This window comes from Hyperoodon ampullatus (genome assembly GCF_949752795.1).
Source record: "Hyperoodon ampullatus genome assembly, chromosome: 1".
Taxonomy (NCBI): domain Eukaryota; kingdom Metazoa; phylum Chordata; class Mammalia; order Artiodactyla; family Ziphiidae; genus Hyperoodon; species Hyperoodon ampullatus.
The window spans coordinates 93,658,612-93,682,740 of NC_136914.1; the positions used below are offsets into that span (position 1 = coordinate 93,658,612).

Genomic DNA, 24,129 nt, shown 5'->3' on the forward strand with positions numbered 1-24,129 from the left:
TCTAACACTGTACATTAGCAACACTGTGCAGTAGAAATATAATGTGAGCCTCCTATGTAATTTAAAATTTTCTAGTAGGCACATGACAGAGTTAAAAAAAAAGTAAAATTGATTTTAATGTATTTTATTTAACCCAATATATCAAAAATATTTTATCATATAATTAACATTAAAAATTTTTTTAACATCTATATTGGAGTATAATTGCTTTACAATGGTGTGTTAGTTTCTGCCTTATAACAAAGTGAATCAGTTATACATATACATATGTTCCCATATCTCTTCCCTCTTGTGTCTCCCTCCCTCCCACCCTCCCTATCCCATCCCTCTAGGTGGTCACAAAGCACCGAGCTGATCTCCCTGTGCTATGCGGCTGCTTCCCACTAGCTATCTATTTTACATTTGGTAGTGTATATATGTCCATGCCACTCTCTCACTTTGTCCCAGCTTACCCTTCCCCCTCCCTGTATCCTCAAGTCCATTCTCTAGTAGGTCTGCATCTTTATTCCCGTCTTGCCCCTAGGTTCTTCATGACCATGTTTTTTTTCTTAGATTCCGTATATATGTGTTAGCATACAGTATTTGTTCTTCTCTTTCTGACTTACTTCACTCTGTATGACAGACTCTAGGTCCATCCACCTCACTACAAATAACTCAGTTTCGTTTCTTTTTATGGCTAATATTCCATTGTATATATGTGCCACATCTTCTTTATCCATTCATCTGTCGATGGACACTTAGGTTCCTTCCATGTCCTGGCTATTGTAAATAGAGCTGCAGTGAACATTGTGGTACATGACTCTTTTTGAATTATGGTTTTCTCAGGGTATATATGCCCAGTAGTGGGATTGCTGGGTCATATGGTAGTTCTATTTTTAGTTTTTTAAGGAACCTCCATACTGTTCTCCGTAGTGGCTGCATCAATTTACATTCCCACCAACAGTGCAAGAGTGTTCCCTTTTCTTCGCACCCTCTCCAGCATTTATTGTTTGTAGAACTTTTGATGATGGCCATTCTGACTGGTGTGAGATGATATCTCACTGTAGTTTTGATTTGCATTTCTCTAATGATTTATGATGTTGAGCATTCTTTCATGTGTTTGTTGGCAATCTGTATATATCTTCTTTGGAGAAATGTCTATTTAGGTCTTCTGCCCATTTTTGGATTGGGTTGTTTGTTATTTTGATATTGAGCTGCATGAGCTGTTTGTAAATTTTTGAGATTAATCCTTTGTCAGTTGCTTCATTTGCAAATATTTTCTCCCATTCTAAGGGTTGTCTTTTGGTCTTGTTTATGGTTTCCTTTGCTGTGCAAAAGCTTTTAAGTTTCATTAGGTCCCATTTGTTTATTTTTGTTTCTATTTCCATTACTCTAGGAGGTGGGTCAAAAAGGATCTTCGTGTGATTTATGTCATAGAGTGTTCTGCCTATGTTTTCCTCTAAGAGTCTGATAGTGTCTGGCCTTACATTTAGGTCTTTAATCCATTTTGAGCTTATTTTTGTGTATGGTGTTAGGGAGTGCTCTAATCTCATACTTTTACATGTACCTGTCCAGTTTTCCCAGCATCACTTATTGAAGAGGCTCTCTTTTCTCCACTGTATATTCTTCCCTCCTTTATCAAAGATAAAGTGACCATATGTGCATGGGTTTATCTCTGGGCTTTCTATCCTGTTCCATTGATCTGTATTTCTGTTTTTGTGCCAGTACCATACTGTCTTGATTACCATAGCTTGGTAGTATAGTCTGAAGTCAGGGAGCCTGATTCCTCCAGCTCCATTTTTTTTTCTCAAGATTGCTTTGGCTATTCGGGGTCTTTTGTGTTTCCATACAAATTTTGAAATTTTTTGTTCTAGTTCTGTGAAAAATGCCAGTGGTAGTTTGATAGGGATTGCATTGAATCTGTAGATTACTTTGGGTAGTAGAGTCATTTTCACAATGTTGATTCTTCCAATCCAAGAACATGGTATATCTCTCCATCTGTTTGTATCATCTTTAATTTCTTTCATCATTGTCTTATAATTTTCTGCATACAGGTCTTTTGTCTCCTTAGGTAGGTTTATTCCTAGATATTTTATTCTTTTTGTTGCAGTGGTAAATGGGAGTGTTTTCTTAATTTCACTTTCAGATTTTTTCATCATTAGTGTATAGGAATGCTAGAGATTTCTATGCATTAATTTTGTATCCTGCTACTTTACCAAATTCATAACATAAAAATTATTGATGGGATATTTTACACTACTTTTTTCATATTAAGTCTTTAAAATCTGGGACATATTTTATATTTACAACACAACTCAATTTGGACCTACTACATTTCAAGTGCTCAGTAGTCTCAAGTGGTTAGTCCTTATAAATGCTATATTGCCTACATTTTTTTTCATGTTTATTTTCTCTCTCCCCTCATGCATATGTACTAACACATGGTTGCTGTCTTAAGGTACACTCATTTTATGCTTTTTACATAAAAGTAGCATTTTTCTTATTTTCACGTATTCATAATTTTGATACCTGGTATACATTTAGGTCATCTCCAATTTTTCACCATAGTAAATATCTTGGAGCTTTTGTTTTCTTGTTTTTTGTTTTCTTGTTTCCTTGAGATAAATTTGCTGGAGTTGCTCAGTGGTCTGAACATGCTTCCAAGTTGCTTTCCAGAAGGACTGTTCAGATTTACAGTACTGTAAGAATGGTCTAATGCTAATAGGTTCACCATAGCCTGGCCAGGGAATCACCCTTGATCTTGTTCCATGTCAATATCAGCTCCTGTTTATTTTCTTTTTTAGTTGCTTCCCTTCCCCCATTGTAATAGGAATGTGTTCATGTTACAGAAAATTTGGAAGATGCAGAAAGCTGTATGCTATTCCTTTTAATCTTTTCAGAGAGTGGTTATAGTTTATATTATGGTTGTTTCCCCATGACGTTTTCCATACAAGAACTGTCTCCATGTCTTATCTGCAGATAAATATTAACAGTGGCGTGGTGATATCACAAGAGTAAATGCACAACCTTTTCTCTTCAGCTCATGTGTAAATAATTTGGGATTTTGTCTTATATGTCTTATATACTTTGGAACTCCCTTTAATACTTGCCAAAATTCTGCTGGGTAAGAACTATAGGATGAATTTTCGAGTTAGTCTTAGACACTGTAAGTCTATTTTTATTCATGAAAATAATATAAATGTTAATAAAATAGAACGATTGTTACTAGTGATGTGTTTTCTTTCAATCAATGGGATGTAGAATAGAAAAAAATATATACAACAGAAAATATTGATAGGATATAAATATCAGTATCCTGTATTATTTCTTATATAAGAACTTTTAAATTTTGGAACTGTTAGAAAATATTTAGCACTGCAGAGAATTTGGAATTACGTACGCTGTGGTTATTAAGAAATGAATTTTCATGTTTTTACAATCATTAGTAATGACTATCTTTCAATATAATCCTGTAATATGAAGTGTTCCAATGACAGACTTGTCATGGTGTTTTATTATACTTACTTAAGTAGTGATAATGAATGCTAATACGGAGAAGTTAATTGCTGCTATTTTTAATTTATCTAGGAAAGATCCTGAATATAAATTTTATGGTAATCTTTGATTTTTTTCCCTTCCCTTCTGAAACCAGCAGACTAAAGAACAGGTGAAGAGGAATAGCTGGCATCAGGGTGACTTCAATTTTCTTCGTCAGGAAAGATTGACTATCAGCTCAGCAAGAGTTAATGATTCTGGTGTGTTCATGTGTTATGCCAATAATACTTTTGGATCAGCAAATGTCACAACAACCTTAGAAGTAGTAGGTAAATATCTCTGGGAATGGATAAATTACTGGCATAGTGAATGAAGAAATTACTAGATAGTTTCCTTTTTACGTTAATGGAATGTTGAACAGATTCTTAGGGTTTTTATTATTACTGAATGAATGGATGAATATATGAAAGAAAATGATCTTTGTAGCCTCTTCCAACTAGAGCACAAAAGCAAATTCTACCAGTTTAATAGAGGGAGGTGGAAAGTTGTAACTGTGAAGCTATTTGAACATGTCATTCTCTGCTTACCTCCTCTACCTCAACAAATACAATGTAGATTGAGCCTTTCCAGAAACTCTAGTCCTTGCTGAATGACTTGAGTTTGGAAATGGATGGAGACTTCTCTGTGGAGGAAGGCATATGCTTAGAGCTTAATGTATTTCTCTGAATCTTTTGGTGAGGTTCCTCAGCCTTTTGGTTTATCGTTTTATGATTCATGGGCTCTAGTCACCGTTTGTAGCAGGAAGGACTGAATTGGCTTCTCCTCCCTAGTACACCCCTGACCTCACCCTGTCCTCCAGCCTTATAGGCTGTAGCATAAACCTTCAGGAAGGCAGCCCACCAGGCATGGGTCATTGATTCTACAGAGCATAAACTGAAACATGGTAATCTGTGCCCTAACCCCATCATTATTTGGCATACACAACTGGTTTAATCTTCCGTGCTTTAGATCTTACTGAATATTTATTTCCCAAGCATCTACTTAATGAGATCAGAGTGTGGTATTTTGAATTACTGAAAATAATAATAATTTTAAAATTACTTTGTTTACACTTTTCTTGTCTTTTGAGTACTGTTTGCATTTAATCTATTTTCTTGTCTTTTTAATGCAACCATATTCTCAGCGCTTGACTTTAAGTACTTGTAGGGTGGTGAAATTCATCATGAGCAATAATAAAATGATGTGATATTTGTTTTCATTTCTCTCCTTTCCCCCATATTTCTTCAATAATTTATGTAACAGTGCTAGAGGTCTGCGATTTATCCCACAATAATCTCATATGATTTTGGCGTTTCTGCCCATGTTGTAACGGAAAGCATCTCACCAGACTGAACGTGAAAAAGACACTTTACTTGCAATTACAGAGCCAGCCCAGAGGAAGGGTACTACTCTGTCCCTAAACGTGATTGTGAACCATTTATTAATTTGAATAAAAGGCTATGCTTTTAAAATATTAAACTCCATAAGTGCTAATTTGCTAAGTTGATTAGGGAGCATGTTGATATATCAGCTTCAGCTCCAGAAAGCAATTAGTAAGGATGTTTGGAGCTTATTGTTGTATGTAATCAGATTTTTAAAATCCATTCATCAATTTCCAAGAATATAGCTGTATAACTGGAAAGACTTGAGGCCGTGAAACCTGAATCTGGCTTTGTACTATTTCAGGAGTGGGTCGGGATGGGACGAACAGTAAGAGACAAAGAGAAAACTAATTTCTTTAGGGGCTGGGAGTAGGATTTGGACACAGTGTGGAGTAGCGCAAAACACAAGGCTTCCGGGTGGCCCCAACCTGGTTTTGAGTCGGAGCTCTGCCACTTAACTTTCAAATGCACCCCACTTTAACTCTGCCTGCATTTCCTCTTCCAAGAAACATAGCCTCTAACTCCCAAGGCTGTGGAGGGAGAAAGGCCATATATTTTGCAGATGTGCCCGGCACAGTGTTTGCACTTGATTAAATGTTAATGTCTCATCAATTTCTTAAAGCATCCTCTGTAACAACCCAGGTGGGGTTCTTTGAGTCTAATAATTCTTACACTTCATGAATTTGAAGCTGTGTCCTATTATAGGACATAAAACTATATTGAGCAAACTGGACTATAGATAACTCAGGAGAACTTTAGTATTTTGTACGTGATGATAGGGAGAGAAATCAGTGGAAATATTGTTGTCTGTGGTGTTTGAATATTTTGCATTGTGTGATATCTTTGAATTTATGACCTTGAGTACCTGAAAATTTAATGTGACATTCAGACAAAACATTTATTTCCTCAAAATTAATCTAAATTAGCTTAAAGAATGGCAGGGGTGTACCATTTATGATTCGGGTATTAGAACAAAGTGGCGTTTTAATTTCATTTGGATGATTTTTGATTTTCACCTGAAAAATATCTTTTCCATTGATACAAAGGACAGTTTGACTCCATTTTTTTATTCTGAATCTGTAGGAAACTAAAGGAGAGTCAAATACTCTAATGTCAACCTCATGGGGGCTATCAATATATTTAACCAAACAGTGCCAAAGACAATGGAACTGTTTGGTTAAATGACAATATAAAACGTTATACTTAATTTTCAAATTTTGAAAAATAAATAGAAGATTAAAACTCTTCCATAATTCCACAAACTTGATATAACCTTTTTTAGGATTTGGTATATGGTTATATTTTGATATGCAACAGGATTTTAATTATACATACAATTTTATGTTCTCTCTTTTTCTCACTTAAAGTATGTGGAGACTCTAGGCTGTGCAACAGTAAAGAGACCAGCCTTGGCTTCTTACAGACCTGTATTCACATATAGGCTCTGCTTTGGGTAGCCAGCTATATGGCTTTCCAGGACTTGATTTCTTTTTCATCTATAATTAGCGGTTACAAGCGTTCTCTTTCAGTATTGTTATAAGTTAAATGTTTGTCATAATTATTAAATAAAGTGTATGCTAAAGAACTTAAGGCAGTTCTAATAGTAAGCATTCCATAAATGGAGGCTATAAATATGATATTGGCAATTATTTTATGATGGTCTTTTTCAAGCTCTTCCTTGTATTGTTATTATTATATAATAATTTCTAAGGGCTACTTTATTTACTTAGCCAGTTCTCTATTTTCTCATTTTTAAAATTATTATGACTAGTGTAAATAACACTTCTTTTTGCACGTAGCCATCTACCTCACTAAGAAGAGTTCTCTGGATTAAATTGAAAAATAGATAATTTTTAAAAATCTGTATTGCTAAATGCTTTCCAAAAGAGTTGTGCCCATTTCCAAAGTGCTACTTTAATTACACTTGCAAAATTATTGAGTTTATTTCAGATTAGTTTTGCTATTTTTCCAGAGTGGATATACATTATTTTTTAACAGCTTTATTGAAGTTTTGCTACTTTTAATATGTGAAAAGGAATGCCTTATTTAAATTAGTAGTTTCTTTTTCCTTCTATATTTTTATGTCCTCTTTTTCCTATTACCTTAATTAATTTTCCTATATATAGATATTTTTTGAAAACGTTTATGTATTTAGATTTGTCTTCTATGATTTTTATTTCTTTGGTTGCTTCTAAAAAGCCTAGAAAACTCCTCTTGCTCTCCCTCCACAAAGTTTGATAGAAGTAAATTCCGTTGTGTAGTTAAAAATATGGTTTAATGATTAAAATGCTGTCTTAGATTCATTTGTGATATATGATATGGTAAGAAGATCTAAGTTTATTTTTCTCTAAATACTAAATGACATTCTTGCAACATTGTTATTAAATATTGGGGCTCTCTTCCCCTTCTTGATTTATGACATCTTCTTATCACACATACAATTATCTTGGATCTGGGTATGGGCTAACTATTTAGTCCAAATACTTTTTAGCCTAATAAACATCAGGACTGGTAGTTCTAGAAGACTTATAAGATGGTGATAGATCTTTAACAGACTTGCTTAAGAGACAGAGATAAGAGAATAAACATTTCCAACATGTGTCCTTTCTCACTTTATGACTATGATTCTCCAAGAGCAAAATAAAGTGTAAAATGGCTAGTCAAAACTCTTACTTGTCATTGCCAATTAATACTGGAAATCAGTCAATATCTTTATAATCCAAAGATGAAGTTTTGTTATTTGTCAAGATAACATTTTGGGGATAACAGTTTCTTTCTGTCTCATTCTGCTGTGATTAGATAAAGGATTCATTAACATCTTCCCTATGATGAATACAACAGTATTTGTAAACGATGGCGAGAATGTGGATCTGGTTGTCGAGTATGAGGCATATCCCAAACCTGAACACCGACAGTGGATATATATGAACAGAACTTCCACTGACAAGTGGGAAGATTACCCCAAGTCTGAGAATGAAAGTAACATCAGGTAAGAAAAGGGCCTTGTTTGGGGAATTACACGTTCCCCCAACCCCGTCCCCTTGGCTTACCGGATCCTATTTCTGTGACCCATCAATGTATGAGAGGACAGCTGATACAGAAGGAAGTTTGGGGCTGCTTCCTGAGTCGTCATCATTTCATTTTGCTGTGTGTTTAGAGCACACAGAAAAGTCCATGCGTCAGTTTTCTTGTTTGTAAATTGGAGGATAGTTCTCTCCTAGAGTTCTGAGGATAGTTCATAGCAGTGACTAGCATATACTAGGACACATTAAATAATTCTCTTCAGAGAAAGAGAAATGTTAGTGCCTTTAATCATTTTTTTAAAACTGTAAGAAAACTAAAAATCATTAAGCATCTTTGGGCCAGGCGGGGAACCCAAGTTTCTTTTACATCAGACATCTCTCTCTCTCTCTTTTTTTAATTTTTACTTACTTACTTACTTACTTATTTATGGCTGTGTTGGGTCTTCGTTGCTGCATGTGGGCTTTCTCTAGTTGCGGTGAGCCGGGGCTACTTTTTGTTGTGGTGCATGGGCTTCTCATTGTCGTGGCTTCTCTTGTTGAGGAGCACGGGCTCTAGGCGTATGGGCTTCAGTAGTTGTGTCACATGGGCTCTGTAGTTGTGGCTCGCGGGCTGTAGAGCGTAGGCTCAGTAGTTGTGATGCACGGGCTTAGTTGCTCTGTGGCATGTGGGATCTTCCTGGACCAGGGCTCGAACCCATGTCCCCTGCATTGGCAGGCAGATTCTTAACCACTGTGCCACCAGGGAAGCCCCAGACCTCTCATTTGATCCTCAAAACACTTACAATAAAAACAGTAGCAATAGTGACACTTCATGTAAGCTGTGTGTGCTTTTTTCCTGCCATGTGCTGTTCAAAGTCCCTCATGTACATTAACTCAATAATTTTGGTCCTCACAAATCCGATGAGGAGGCACTCTTACTTCCCTTCTTTCTATAGAAGAGGAATCTGAGACCTAGATGGGTTAATTTGATCAAGAGCCCACAGCTGATAAGAGGTAGGTGCCTAGATAGAGTTAGTATTTCGTCCTAGTCAGGAGCTCTTGGCTGTTGTAAGAGTGTGGATAAGAAAGGATGCTGTCCTGGGCCTCGGTCTAAAGGTTGGAGGGAAGAGCATGGATTGGGAGGTGTCCAGGCTTCCTCCTTAAAGGTGATCGAAGGGCTAGGAAAGAGGCAGGAGCTGAGGATGCTCTCAGGAGTCTGGTTGTGGCAGCCAGGTTGGATGGTAAGAGGCAGTACTATTCGAGAGGGAGGGGGCAAAGGCAATGAGCTCAGCTTGGGGTTTGTTGAATTTGAGGTTGACTGTGGGATCTGGAGCGGGGGTGTTCAGGTAGAATGTATCGTAGGTCAGCTTCCCTGGATGCAGCGCCTGCGGGAGGGATTCACAGGCAGGGTCTTCATTAAAGGAGAGAGAGACCTGGTGGGGAGTTGGGGGGAACAGGGGAGGGAGGGGAAAGGACAGAAGAAAGGGTGTGGGTGAGCCACAGTCCAGTCCCAGGGGCATTCTGGACTAGGGGGCGTGGGATGTGAGCATAGGTCTGTAGAGGAAGAAGGCATAGGACAGGGAGGTCTGGACTAGAGGTCAGGATTTGTGAGCAGACAGTAAGAAGTTCAGGGGAGCGTGGATTGCCCAGGGAGCACGTGCAGTGTGAGAGGAGAGACTGAACCAGCCACCGCGTGTCCAGTCGGTTGTGGGGGTCAAGGGGCGCCCAGGGCGCTCCGTCCATGCTGGAGCCCGTGTCAGTAATGCCCCCGATGGTGGTACTGCGTGCTCAGTTATCACAGCCATCTATGATGTCCTTGCGGTGAAACAGAAGGTCGAATAGCACATGCTGCAGAGGACACTGGGAAGAAGCAGCGGCCGGGGGGGGTGGGTAGGAGGAAAGCCAGGAGACGGTGGTGTCACAAGAAAGAAGGTGAGGGCAGCGGTATTGACCTTGCCGTGTGACCCTGAAGCATCTGCATGGAGACACCTACACGGAGATGCCTGCCAGCCTGGCGTTTTGCCAGGCAGGTGCTGTTAAAGCAGGGCGGGCGAGTTCAGGACACTGATGAGAGGGAGGCTGAACAGGGCAGAGAAGGATGCGGCCGTGGGGACAGCTCGGGAGAAGGAAGAGGCTGCCATGTCTGTGAGGTTGCCTTAATGCCGAGAGAGCCTTTCCCCACTCTGTATTCTCACACGCCAGGCATCTGTCCCAAGTGAAATACATATGTGTGTTCTTGTTTGTTAATGTGGATCTTGTTAATACTGAATTAAGTGGGGCATATATTTCCAAAATAAGCATGTATTTCCAGGTAGAAACTGATAAAGCCACACGCTCCGAGGCCGGCTGTCCACAGGTGACTGATGGGTTGTCCTTTCTTTGTAGATATGTAAGTGAACTTCATCTAACCAGATTAAAAGGGACCGAAGGAGGCACTTACACATTTCTCGTGTCCAATTCTGATGCGAATTCTTCCGTGACATTTAATGTTTACGTGAACAGTGAGTAGAACGAATGGTTCCTTATCTTTTTATTTTTTTATTCTTTTAAGTTGTGGCTAGTGTTTGTAACAGCTGCTGCACTGAGTTCACTGTGTACTGGGTCAATAACGTTTCATGATAATTTGACCTTAACAAAGACCTCGTGGTTTGGTGGTTGGAAGACTGTGTACAAAAACCAATTCCTTGTCCTACATTTCACTGACCACATGACCTTGTAGCTGGCACTCAGATGCTGGGTGCTGCCTTTGAAGTCAACAGAGGAGCCATAGAAGTTAAAAATAGCAAACAGTTTGAGGGAGAATGTATTCTTACTGATTGTTGAAATGGGGAGCCGGAGGTTGAATAGGAGCTAGATTATGGTATTAGGTGGGAAAGAAGTGCTATCAAGCCCTGACAAATCTCGTTACAACTCTTTCTCTTTCGGGGTTGGGGTATTCTTTTTTTTTTTTTTTTTTTTTTGCGGTACGCGGGCCTCTCACTGCTGTGGCCTCTCCCGTTGCGGAGCACAGGCTCCAAAAGTGCAGGCCCAGCGGCCATGGCTCACGGGCCCAGCCTCTCCGCGGCTTGTGGGTTCTTCCCGGACCAGGGAACGAACCCATATCCCCTGCACCAGCAGGCAGGCTCTCAACCACTGCTCCACCAGGGAAGCCCATGTTGGGGTATTCTTTGTGTGAGATGAATGCAGTATCGCTCAGCTCAGTGGGTCCCCACTGCGTATCGCGTGGAGGCTGTGGGAGAAGGGAACAGGTGGTTTAGGGTGGGAGGATGGCAGTGGACGTGGGAACCTGAACACCTGAGCCCTGTGTGGCCCACATCCCACAGTGTCTTGGGGCAGCTTCTCTGCACAGAGGCTGATGCCTGGGGCTGTGCTCACCAGCTGGGACTTTTGCCAAATGTAAGGCCTGCTCTGCTCTGGGGCCCCCTGCATTTCCCAGGAAGGGTGGCAGGTGCCTGCCACACCACACCAGCCAGGGGACCAGAGGCAGGAGGCCTCCAAAGACATGGAATCCCAAGGGACCGGCCCACAAAATGACCATCGGAATTAGCCATCCGGGGCATGGCGGGGGGGAGGGCGTGAGGAGACAACCTGGCACATTCCCTAGAGAACAGCTTAGTAACACTTTGTGTGTGTTGGGCTGCACGATGGGAGCCAATTCCCTGTCCTCCAGGAGCTTATTACTTGCTGCATAGAGTGATTTTCCATCATTACTTCACTGATGCTGCCACTCACTAGCGTGGTGGGGTGGCGAGCGTGATCCCTTTACAAATGAAGACAGGAAGCAGCTAGCAAGTGACACTCAAGACAGGTTTTTGATTGCTAATCTGGAGTCTTTTGTCAATTCCAGCATTTCCAAAATCGTGTTTCCTGAACAAGGTGTTAACATGTATTTAGATAAAGAGCATCACATCTGCATAAACATTTTTCTTAACTACAGACCTTCTCAGCATCCTTCATATGCTAACGTGTATTTTGCCTGCCCAGGAGGAGGCATGGGAATGAGCATATATCTCACATTTGTATGACCACAGAACTCTCCTTTTCCAAGGGAAACATGTTAATTAACATCTCAGTTCCTGGGGACAATTTTGATTATGTGGTATCTCATTGGCCTGCAATTCAAATATCTCTAGATTAATTCAGTTGTTAATCAGAAGAGTTTAGTGTATTACACATGGGCAAAACTACCTGCTTACTGTTCAAGTAATTGAAGAGATGATTGCAGGTAAATCAATATCCTTGCAAGCGTCATATCCATACTGTCCATACAAAACTTTATTTAGGGTGTTCTAGTGCAGTGCTTCTCAAACTGTCTGTGGTAAAGGACCTTTTGTATTTTTAATTTCTTATAAAATACAATACTTCTTATTGTATTAGATCAATACTTATTATAAAATACAGAAAGAACCAGTCACTAGAGAAGTGAGATGGAAAAGAGCAAAGATATATAAAATCCAAGAATGGATTTTTTTATTATTAGATTTCAACGGATACAATTAAGTCAAATTGCTTAGTCTCAGTTTCTATGCTTAGGTCCCCAGTACCAGTAGATCATGGACATGGCCTACTCGACAGGCCTCACTTTCAGAAGCATAGTAGTTGGGAACTTTATAAAATTGTGTCGTTTGCATTTCTCTTTCCCTGGCTTCAAGGTCCAGGGTGCATTAAGATCTGTCTCTTTCCCCCTTTTTCCTGCTTCCATTTGCCAGTGTGTGTGGTCTGCCAGTCAGTCATGAGTCATTGACCTTAGAAAGACATCTCTGAAGTCACCCTTGCTTTTCTCAGGGTGACAAAATTGCTACCTTTTTACTTACCAGCCTAATTTGCCATCCGATAGGATCGGTGTTAATGACCTCTGCTGGTGAATTCACGCCTGTTTGAAACTAGAGAGGAAATGGCCTGAACTGTGCCAAATTATCCCTTCTTGGATTCTCTGTTAGTGCAGGAGGCCTTTTCTATTGTATATTCTGGGGCCTGGGTCGCAAATACCTCCCAGCACGTACTGAGCTCCTGCTTCATGGCACTGGGCACACGGATGAGGGTGTGTAGTGTCTGCCCTCGTAGGTTAAGCTCTTCAGGGAGTCTCTTCATTGATGTCAGTTTATTACAAACACTAAGCTGACTATAAAGGCATTTATTTCACTTAACCTAACATGCTGGATTTCTTGATCTCCAAATGCTTTGACAGAGGTAGCATTTTTGTGTGAATCTTTTATCTGTTTCTTATGAAGTATGTCCCAATTGCTCTTCACAGATATAGTTAGCTAATTTCTTTGTTAACTTTATTTTTTGGATTGAAAAAAAATTCTAATTGATGTATCATGGGGCAAGATTTTTTTTTAATGTTAAATTTAAAATCAAAAGCTAAAAATAGTTTTAAAATTTAAACTTGGACCAGTTGTGTCTATTTTGACATACCATTTTAGCTGAGCCAAATACATATGTAGATCTACTGCATATTTTATTCTGTAAATAAGCTTAGCCCCAAGGGTGAAAGGAATTGTGCTCTGCAAGAACTAGAATGAATAAAAATCAGAATAATAAATGCATGCTATTAGTGTAGGAATTCAGGCTACTTTCACTCAGTGACAGGGATGCATAATTGCTTAATAGATTCAGCTATGAGAAATGCTCAGGAAGATCCTTGATTTTGAATAGTTAAATGTTTGGTGGTTGAAGAATCCATTTGTTTTGAAAATTCCACATGTAGATTTGAGGATATTGTGCGTGTGTGTGTGTGTGTGTGTGTGTGTGTTTGTGTTCTAATCACTTATGTGGAGCCTTTAAGAGAAAAATATATGTATACATGTTAAACTTGAAAATGTTTTAATACTGTTTTTAACTTCTCTAACAAGCCATGATTTACATGGGTCTGGTAAGTAGGCTCACTGATATTAAAGGTGGTTTGTAATGGCCAAAAAGTGAAACAAAAAAATCAGTGATTCTTTGCATTGAACTTTCATTACTACAATTACTCTTGAATTGCTTATTGAAGGTGTATACAGAAATCAGATTCTTAGTTCTAAAAAGAAGTTTGATATCTTAGGTGAAAATGGCCATTTGTTTCCCTTTCAGGTCAAAATTGGGAGGAAAATAGAGTTCTAAGAACTATAAAACTACCCAAAAGTGCTTTCTTAATAGGCACTACTCTTTGCAAAATTCCTGCAAATGTTTAGAAAAAGTGACATCACCAAGATTCTGTAGGTAGCCTGTGATAATGGATTAGAAACTTACGGTCTCTTTGGTTACAATAAATGGCATACAGTAAAGGTTTTTATCAGATCCAGGGCAAATAAGAGGCCAAACACATATTTTAACCCTGATTATCCACTTGGCCCCCCTGTCTCTCTCTCTCTCACACACACACACCACATTTTCTTTATTCATTCATCCACTGAAAGAAATTTAGGTTGTTTCCATACCTCGGCTGTTGTGAATATTACTGCGGTGAACGTGGGAGTACTGATAATCCTTCGAGATAATAGTTTTGTTTCCTTTGAATTTATACCCAGAAGTAGGATTGATGGATCACATGGTAGTTCTATTTTTAATTTCTCGAGAAACGTCCATACTGTTTTCCATAATGATTATACCAATTTATGTTCCCACCAACAGGATATAAGAGTTCTCTTTCTCCACATTGTCACCAACACTTGTTTTCTTGTCTTTTCAATAATAGTCATACCGACAGGTGTGAGGAGATATCTCATTATGGTTTTGATTGGCCAGTAACTTAAAATGACACTAATAACATTATAAAATGTTATCTGGTAGCATTTCCAGATCAGTATTATGAATTTAAAATTTGTAGCAAATGATATCTGGGAGCCATAAATAGATCCCTCTCCAATCTCAAAGGTCTATCCTTTAATGACAGACCTATCAGCTGAGTGAGAGCATGGTGGTACTCAGGTGGTGGTACAGAAAGGCCATGAGGACAAGTAAGGTCTAGAGAATGAAAGCGCTTGCCTTTCATCTTTGGGATTACACGGAACACCGGTAATGTTAAGCTCGATTGGATATCCAAACAACGGCTGAACTCTACACCAAATTAATTCTCAAAATCACCGATTTCCCTCCATTTATGGCAGAGTGTTAACAGGGGGTTGAAACAATTTAAGGAAATGCTAAATAATATATTATTTCTAAACCACGGCATCATATAATTAACATCCTGTCTGGTGTAAGCGATTATTTATAGATCATACAATATACCCAAATCAGTCAAAGTAATAAATCATCTACAATGAGGCTTCTTCATGGGAGTGTTTCCCTTTGACCACATCTACAGAATCTGAGCTGCTTTTTATGTATTTTTTATTTTGGGTCATAGTTAAATCCAGTTATGGATAGCTAAACTATCCTTCTTCCAGGGAGAAGCCGCCCTAAGTGCAACTGTGCAAATAAAGCACATGCGCAGCCCACCATTTGCCGTAGGTGAGGGTAGACCTAACAGGACAGCCGTGTAGCTAGATGGCTTTGGACAGTCTGCCAGCCAGCCAGCCAGCCATCTGGGTCATCCACCTGGCTGGAAGTTTCAGTGACTTTATCCAGGGTAAAATAATACCCGGGGTGGCTGTGGCAGTTTGGGGGTTTGGGGCACCTTTCCAGATCCTCATGAGTCAAGAGAACAAAGTTACTAGGACTTTGCCTTTTGGGAAGGTGGAAATGTTTTCCTACCTCTTAACCTATTAGCCTTTCTATTTCCATTTTTTAAAGATGATAGGGCCTTCCAAACATTTGGGTGTCCAAACCATACTTGCGGTAGAGGCTACAATTTTAAGACTTACTGCTAATACACTTATCAAGTTTTACTTGAGAAGCTTTGCTGTTTAGTGTTTTTCTGTTTTTTCTTTTCTTTTTTCCTACTAGGTAGATTCTATTAGACCTACTCCTATACTAAATTACTGGAATTCTTCAACATTAAATAAAGCTAGTGCTAAATAGACCTCCTTTCTCTGATTTATTTACTTTTGAGAGTTTGCTGTAAGGCTACCACAGTAACCGGAATGTAGCCTGGTTTGTGCAAACATTTGTATACATGTGTTTTTAGCTTTAAACAATTTTTTCTTATTATAAAAATGTTATGTGAAGGATAGGATAACTTGAAAACACAAATAGGCAAAAATAAGAAACAAGTTTTAATTGTACCTTTTGAAGTTTATTTACATGTTATGGATTACCAGTGCTAATATATCTCTTATATATATCTTTACAGACCATTTTTAAAACTTTTTTTTTTTTTTTTATGGGGGTGAAACAAGAATGAGGTTCTTTTGCTAACTAACCTTGTGTGCTTTGGTGCTGAGCAGTGAATGCACTGTAAGCAATCTTCCATGCCATAATATTTCTTCTACAGTATTACTTTGGTAATCTCATTGCATGGCTATTTGATAATTTCTTTAACCCGTATTTGATACCATTTTGAGACATTGTGGTGTGTGAGGGTGGGACTCTGAAATGATGTGACTGAGTTTTTAAAGAAACCAACCAAATGATTATTTAAAGTTTATAATTATCTTGTTTAATCTCAAATGAGCGACCTCAGCTAAGTGCCTGGAAGTTGATAAGGTTATCATCTGTCATCTTTCATGCTCCTATGTCTCGAACATATGTCACGGAAGATACACTGTGATGGCTTGCAGGACAGTTCCAAATTAAGGAATAATTTTCAGATCTTCTTAGTATGGGTAGTTGTTAATCTATATAAAAATAGTTTCTTATCTTTCTACATTATTTTTTTATAGGTAATTTGAGACTTGACAGTATCTGAAGTCTGTTTTTATTTTCTTTTCCTGAACTTGAAATGAGTTTTTGTTCTTAAATTGCTTGGGAGTTATGAATGTAGTTTTTTTTTTTCGTTTTTTTGTTTTGCGGTACGCGGGCCTCTCACTGTTGTGGCCTCTCCCGTTGCGGAGCACAGGCTCCGGACGCGCAGGCCCAGTGGCCATGGCTCACGGGCCCAGCCGCTCCGTGGCATGTGGGATCTTCCCGGACCGGGGCACGAACCCGTGTCCCCTGCATTGGCAGGCAGACTCTCAACCACTGAGCCACCCGGGAAGCCCATGAGTGTTATTTCTGATGTGGCACTTTAATATCTCCTTCTCCTTATGAAGAGGCTCTCTGTGGATGCAAGAATTGCTATAGACATTTAAATTAGAAGAAAAAAGGAATATCATGGCAAACTACTTTAGAGTTTGATTCTCTTATATTTTGAAAAAAATTTAGGAAATGTGTTGGTATCATTTTTCTTTCATGTCTCATTAGAAAGTTGGTCTGGTGGGGTCTGTTGGTAATTTGGAGATGTGTTTAATCGCTGAACCAATTGGAGGACAGGGAAACCCATCTAGATCGTTAGGCCCTTTGTTGGTGTGGTCTGGCCATTATTTCATGTTTATGGTGGAAAAGCAGGAGAAGAGGTTTAGGTTTGGAACCATGTAAGCTTCAGCTAGAATTGACCCTGGACTTGGGATATACTTCTGTGAAAATAACATGAGTAGTCCCTTTCATATTAGTGGAACTTCTGCTCTATGGAAATTTCCTTCCCAATTGAGCCACATGTGTTCTTACATCAAATTAGCCCCCTTCAGTTACAAATGTATACAGCATCATCTATAATGTAGTAGAAATTTAAATTAATCCAAGAATAGGTACATAATCTTTCCATGGGCATTGTTTCAGTAACCCTTCTCTTCCACTTCTGAATTATGTGGCAAATTGAGTTCACTACTCATACAGAGTAGAAAAGTAGCACTTTATCACATGCCTGCACTCCTTGGCAGTAGGGAGGGTTGCATTGTGATATATTACACATCCCCCCTCCCTGTCTAGGTCACCCAGTGATGGTGCTCCTGTAAATTGGGCACAGTGATTCTGGCTGAGACTTTCTCCAAGTTGTTTCATCATTTTTTTTTTAAAGCTAACTTTCAGGATAGGGAGATCTTTTTTGATGGCTGTTTAGAATAAGGATTGGCAAACTATAGCCCTCTGGCCAGATTTGACAAGCATCCTGTTTTTGAATGGCCCATAAGCTGAGAATTTCTTTCTTTCTTTGGGGTGGCGGGTGGGTGGTAGGAATGGTTGGAAAAAAAAAACACCAAAAGATTTGTGAGATGTGAAAATAAAAGTCAAATTTCAGTGTGCGTGAATAAAATCTTATTGGAACACAGCCTTGCACATTTGCTTACATGTCTATGGCTATGTTTGTGGCAGAATCGAGTATTTGTGAGAGACCTATGGCCTCTAAAATGTAAAATATTTGCTGTTTCACCTTTTACATTAAAAAATTGCATACCTTTCATTTAGGACATCACTTCAGTAGGAGAATGATTTTTTTTTTTAAATGATAGACACTCTGCTAAACAGAACTGGATGTAGGACACTATAGTTAAGTTTTGTTTCATTTGTTAAACAAATTTCTATTAAAGTACCCATACGCCAGTTGCTGGATATCTTTAAGAATGTATAAAACAAAATGTATTTTCTTTAATTTTTTTTTTTTTTGAAGTATAGTTGATTTACAATGTTGTGTTTCTGGTGTACAGCAAAGTGAGTTGTACATACACATATAGTACATATATTCTTTTTCATATTCTTTTCCATTATGGTTTATTACAGGATATTGAATATAGTTCCCTTATAGGACCTTGTTGTTTATCCATTTTATGTATAATTGTTTGTATCCAAAATGTATTTTCAAAATGTCTGTTCTGGGGATTTTTTTTTTTAAGTATTAAAAAAGTATGATATTCCTTTTATAAGTAAAAGTTAACCTGAGCTTTTTAATACTTCTATTTGAGTTGATTTATATTCCTTTATTATAACGATATTATGGCAGGAACGTAGATTTGACTCAGACCCAAACCATGATCGTGACAAATTGCTACAAAGCATTGCTGTATTGCCATTAAATATCATGGGACCCACAATTGTAAAAACATACCCACCCGTAAGATCCCTCTTCATTTTGTCTTTTGTTGTATGGACACTTAAGTCTGTGTTCTTTGCTGATTAGAGAGTGTGGGCAGATGCACATTTGTAGCAGGAGTTGGTGGAGGTAGTTAAGTGGAGCCAAGAACTATACTCAGTGCTTCCCCACCAGTTACCTGTGCACCTCCTCCCACCCACCCCCCAGCTCTTGTTGTCTGTGCTGTGTTCTTTAAAATTCGATTTGTTCTTGCCTTCCGTATGGACATGATGTTGGTGAAAAGGAATATTTTGTAAGATCACATATCTGTGGGGTAAGTCAGCACATGGTTGGGATTTTTAATTGCATGAGCAATAAATTCTCAGAAGAGTTATAAGCACTCTGAAATCTGCCTACGAGCTGATCAGTGTTGTCGGAGACGCCAGATGACTGAGGTCCACAATGCTTTGAAAGGAGGCAAGGCTAATTTTTATCTCCACAGGAAATACATAGCTTATACACCTCTTAGGCTTATCTAAACCTCCAACTTGGGAGGAATTAAGGAATGTGTCATTTGGTATACTGCTGATTGCAGAATATCTAAGAAAACACTGCTCAGATTTAACCTGGAGAATTGCAGGGAGTTATGTGTCTTTAAAAGCAAAATGTATATTTAATGCCTTAGACGGTGCGTTGAGGCACTTACAAAATGCAGATGAGCCCAGATTTTCATTTTTAGGAATCAGAATTATACCTAGCTCATTCTTTATGCATTAAACATTTTTTGTAGTGCAACTTGCCATGTACAGCCCAAACTGTACTCGTGTAATTTAGCCTTTTCACAATGAGGTCTCTTGTCACCAACATTAGGGACAGGGCTGGAATTAGGATGAGGCAGGAGAGATGCCTAGGTTGCCAAATTTAAGGAGGTGCTCACTCAGGGTGCCAACCTGTATTTGCAAGACCTAGAGGGTGAGAAGCTTCTTAAATTCCTCGCCTTAGGTGCTCTTCTTGCCTCACTCTAGTCCCGGCCCTGATGGTCCCTTGAAGATTCTCTAAAAAAGCCCTTTGCTGGGTCAGATACTCAACTTATTAAATCTCTGGAGATGGGGCCCAGGAATATGCATTTTAGCCTCATCTCCTCATGCTTCAAATGCACACTGAAGTTTGAGGAGCCCTCTGAGCTTGGTTTGCCAGCCTAAGGTCTAACAGGACAAAAGCTGCTCTATTAGCCTTAGGTTAGGTTGGGATAGTAGCTTAAAAATCTGCCTAATTAACCAGCACATAGGAACAAGTAGGTCAGCCAGAGCGTACCTTTTGCCAGCCCTGGCCGTTGTATAACTGCTACCAGGTGTCATGCTAGAAGGCTTGGATCTTAGAGCACTTGCAACCAAAGCTAAATGCAATTGATTATGTAATTTTCAGCTGTTCCAATTTTTTTTTTTTTTTTTTTTTTTTTTGCGGTACGTGAGCCTCTCACTGTTGTGGCCTCTCCCATTGCGGAGCACAGGCTCCGGACACGCAGGCTCAGCGGCCATGGCTCACGGGCCCAGCCGCTCCGTGGCATGTGGGATCTTCCCGGACCGGGGCACAAACCCGTGTCCCCTGCATCGGCAGGCGGACTCTCAACCACTGCGCCACCAGGGAAGCCCCCAATTTTTTTTAATTAAAAAATGTCTTATAGGTTTGTTATTAGCTATGTGTTCACTGTAAAAAAAAAAAAATTAGAAACTAAGTCAAAAGAATGAACTAGAAACTATCCATAACCCTGCTACTCAGAGATAACCACTGTGAACATCATCAGGCATCCTTTCAGCCCTTTCCCCCATACTGAGTAATATTTAATTCCACTAAAAATCTGTCATGTAGCGTTAGGAAGAATGAATGACAAAAGGAAGGTTGGTACGAGGAGATCTGTCTTATGAACTTGATTCCCATTTGAGTCCTATCCAGTTATCTTTACTATCTACGTGTAGACCTTCCCCTCTCATTAATCTCAGTATGCAAAAATAAATCACATAGCCAGGTATATGTGTGGATTTCTTATGTCATGGCCCACTATTGCAAAAATAGTGTAAATCCTGCCCCTACACAGGAAAATCACCATTAGGCTGTTCTTCCAGGTCCCTTTTTGTGACTCTAATTGAATTCCTTTGGAATATGAGGGACTTGTTCCTCTGGGGGGACTTAATCATTCAACAGCTCTTACTGTATGTCTGCCATAGGTCAGACTCTGCTAGGAGTCAGAGGTACAGTCAGTGAGACATGGTCTTTGCCCTTGAGAACATACAGTGTGACGGAGGAGGAGGCACACCAGGATATTGTATAAGCGCGTCAGGTGCTCTAAAGGGCTTCAGGAGTAGGGAGGCGAAACTAACCAACTTGGCTTTGGAGAGTTGAGAATGGCTTGGAAAAGAAGATGACACTTGAATTGAGTCCAGAGAGACCTGCCGTATGGTGCCTGCAGTCTTCAGCAAATAGCATTCTCCTAAAGTTCCACTGCTTTCTATGTTACGTCCTACTTTTCAGCCTGATCACACAGTTGCCCGTGATAATTAAATGAAACTTGCCAGATGGATGCTTTCGTAAGACGATGGCTTGTCTTCTTGCTCTATTTGTGAAAGCTGGCATTGGATCCAAACTCTCAAGGATGCCCCTACCTTGAGACTGCTTTTGGAGTGTTGCTCTTTTGTGTATATTAGCCAAATGGCCTGCGCATCAGCAGGGCCAGGTTGAATGACAGGTGGGTGTGCCATGCATGCAGACACTCTGATCCCTGCCAAGCCATTTGCCTGCAAGGAGGTGAGGTGCTGAGAGGTTGTTCTACAAAGATGTCATTTATCAGCTACTTCCTTCCTTCAAGGAAATAAGCTTCTGATCTGTCAGTCTTTTCCTCTGACCACGTATATTTTTCCTATCAGTTGCAACATAATCAATGTCAAATTCCCAATGCATCGGGTTAAAACACACACGTTATCATGCTATCTTGAAGCAGTTTTTAGATATTGAAGAGAATATTTAGAGTGGCAAACAGTTAACCTAATTGGTAGCAAACTTGATTAACCAAGGAGGGTGGGTACTCTGAATAGAAAAGAATAACTGAATAACTAATAAATTAGTAATTAATACATTTATTGTTTCGTCTCTGTGAATCATTCTTGGTTCTTTGTGTGCGCCATCTCATTTAGTTGTCACAGCATCCCTATGAAATGGGTACTCTTGTTATTCCCACTGGACACCCGAGGAGACTTGGTGGAAGGCAGAGAACCTCTAAGTGTCGGAGCTGGGGTGCAGGTCTGTCTGCCGCACGCAGCCGCCTGTAGCTCTGTGCTCATGCTTGGCGTCGGCACATGCGATGCTGTACCAGGGATGCAGGATGGGCACATCACCATCCCTGCCATCAGGTGCTTACAGTGGAGCTTACTCATTCTCAAAGGGTTAGAATCCTTCAGATATATTACCAGTAGAACAACTGTATGTAAATTCATCTTCCATTCACTTTAGAAATAATCTCAAGAATTTTCAGTGCTTTAGGGCACCCTTGATTGAACATCAGTTGATTATTATAGTTACACAGAAATGTCAAATTAGAGCATTCCTGCTGATACAGTTTACTTTTTCAGTGATTATACTCAGGTTTAGACATATGTATAAATTAAACTCTTGAACTGGTTTCCTCTTCTCATTTTCTGTTCCTGTTTTGTATTTGAAATAAAAGTTTGGAGTTAAAAGCCCGTACTGGGTTTTACTCTTACGTTTTGGCTTCTCTGTAAAAGGGTGATTCACCTCCTTATCTGCACCACCCCCTTCCACACCCCCACCCAAAAAAAGGGGAAATTTCTGAGGGGGGGATACTTCTCTTTTCCTATAACTCCTCCTAATTTCTTCTGTTCTAGTTCCTGCAATAACTTGAAATTCCTATGAAAGTTTCAATCATTTGAAATCCTGATGGCAGGAAACCTTTAAACTGGATTTCCACCTTTAAGATAGTTGGGAATCCTAGAATCCTGATTAGATGCCATCTTTCAGGTTCCCCCTCACTGGAAACAGAAACCCTGCCCAGTGGTCTTGCAACCTCAGCCATCCCCGGGACAGGGAGATCTCGGAGACCCTGGCATCCGCAGGATGGACAGTCCACACGGGGGCTGGGCAGCTCTAACTGGGAAGGCCTTTCTTGGTCAGACCCTCACATCTGCCTTCCCTGTGCCTTCCACTCACTGGTTCAGATTCTCCCCTTTGAACAACATGCTCCTGGGGGTCCGCTTCGGCCTCGAGGAAGTTTTTGAGGATTCAGAAAGAGTGGAGTGAGCCTTGGTGAGGTTTTCCAGCAGTCTGACATAAGGCCACTTCTCTCTCCCTGCAGCAAAGCCAGAAATCCTGACTCGTGACAGGCTCATGAATGGCATGCTGCAGTGTGTAGCAGCAGGATTCCCAGAGCCCACCATCGATTGGTATTTTTGTCCAGGAACCGAGCAGAGGTGAGATGATTATTTTGGGTACTACTTAACATGCATGAGGAAAGGACTGCAATTCACTTGAATTTCAAATATGTTTTCAGATTTTAAAAAAACCAAACTTTGTTTTGATTAATTTTTTTTCTATCCATGGGGCTTTTTAAAGGACATAATTGCTATATTTTTCTTGGTAGACATGAATTTTGTTTGCTGAAACATGATTACTGAATGACTTCTCTATTTTGATGGTTATCTTCTTGGATTTATCATGCAATTTCCACCCTGCAGGTAGATAAAGCAATTTTCCAGGACAGAGTAATTAGATTTCCAATCTATACACAGGAGGTAATATGTGTGGGAAATGTGGCTGTAGTTATCACGAAAAAAATTACCTCGGAAGTTAATTGCCACGTTACCAAAAAGTAATGATCGCACAATTACCACATACATGCGGCGTTTGGGACTATGTGTTTTAAAAAGGTTTTCTCCTTGATTGAGGTGCCCAGGCCCTGAGCAGAGCACATCTGGCATTGTACTTCCTCTCCCTCACAATCCACACTTAAACCTTAAATTGTCCTTTCACGTTACCTGAAGATGAAAATGGGGTCAGCATTGCTGTTTTTATCCATCAAATGCTATTTTACACTCAGGCCAGTGTAACGTCACAATCATTTAAATAGTCAGGATAATAATAGAAATTTCATTTTTCACAGAATAGACCTTTTTTATCAACACCAAGTTGGAAGAGTTTATATAGGATTGTTGTTCTCAGCTGAGTTTTAGTGGAGTGTTTTCTTTGGGGAGTAATAGGGGGTTCAAGACCCCACAGGGGAAGCAACCACAGTAGTTTTAGACATCTGTTGAGCAAATAT

The 24,129-nt window shown here is 39.6% G+C and overlaps 1 protein-coding gene across 8 annotated transcripts in view; it reads left to right on the top strand.

Moving 5' to 3' along the window:
• KIT (KIT proto-oncogene, receptor tyrosine kinase) overlaps positions 1-24,129 on the top strand; it is a gene marked incomplete at both ends in the record, with an annotated part of 85,387 nt that overhangs the window by 46,530 nt on the left and 14,728 nt on the right. For 4 of the 8 annotated variants that reach the window (XM_079698341.1, XM_079698334.1, XM_079698337.1 and 1 more), the window contains 4 exons: positions 3,632-3,803; positions 7,695-7,884; positions 10,283-10,398; positions 23,167-23,281. In XM_079698341.1, coding sequence (XP_079554467.1) covers positions 3,632-3,803; positions 7,695-7,884; positions 10,283-10,398; positions 23,167-23,281 — 593 coding nt within the window. The remainder of the gene's footprint in view (positions 1-3,631; positions 3,804-7,694; positions 7,885-10,282; positions 10,399-23,166; positions 23,282-24,129) is intronic. The other 4 variants (XM_079698335.1, XM_079698336.1, XM_079698339.1 and 1 more) reach the window with 1 other exon arrangement.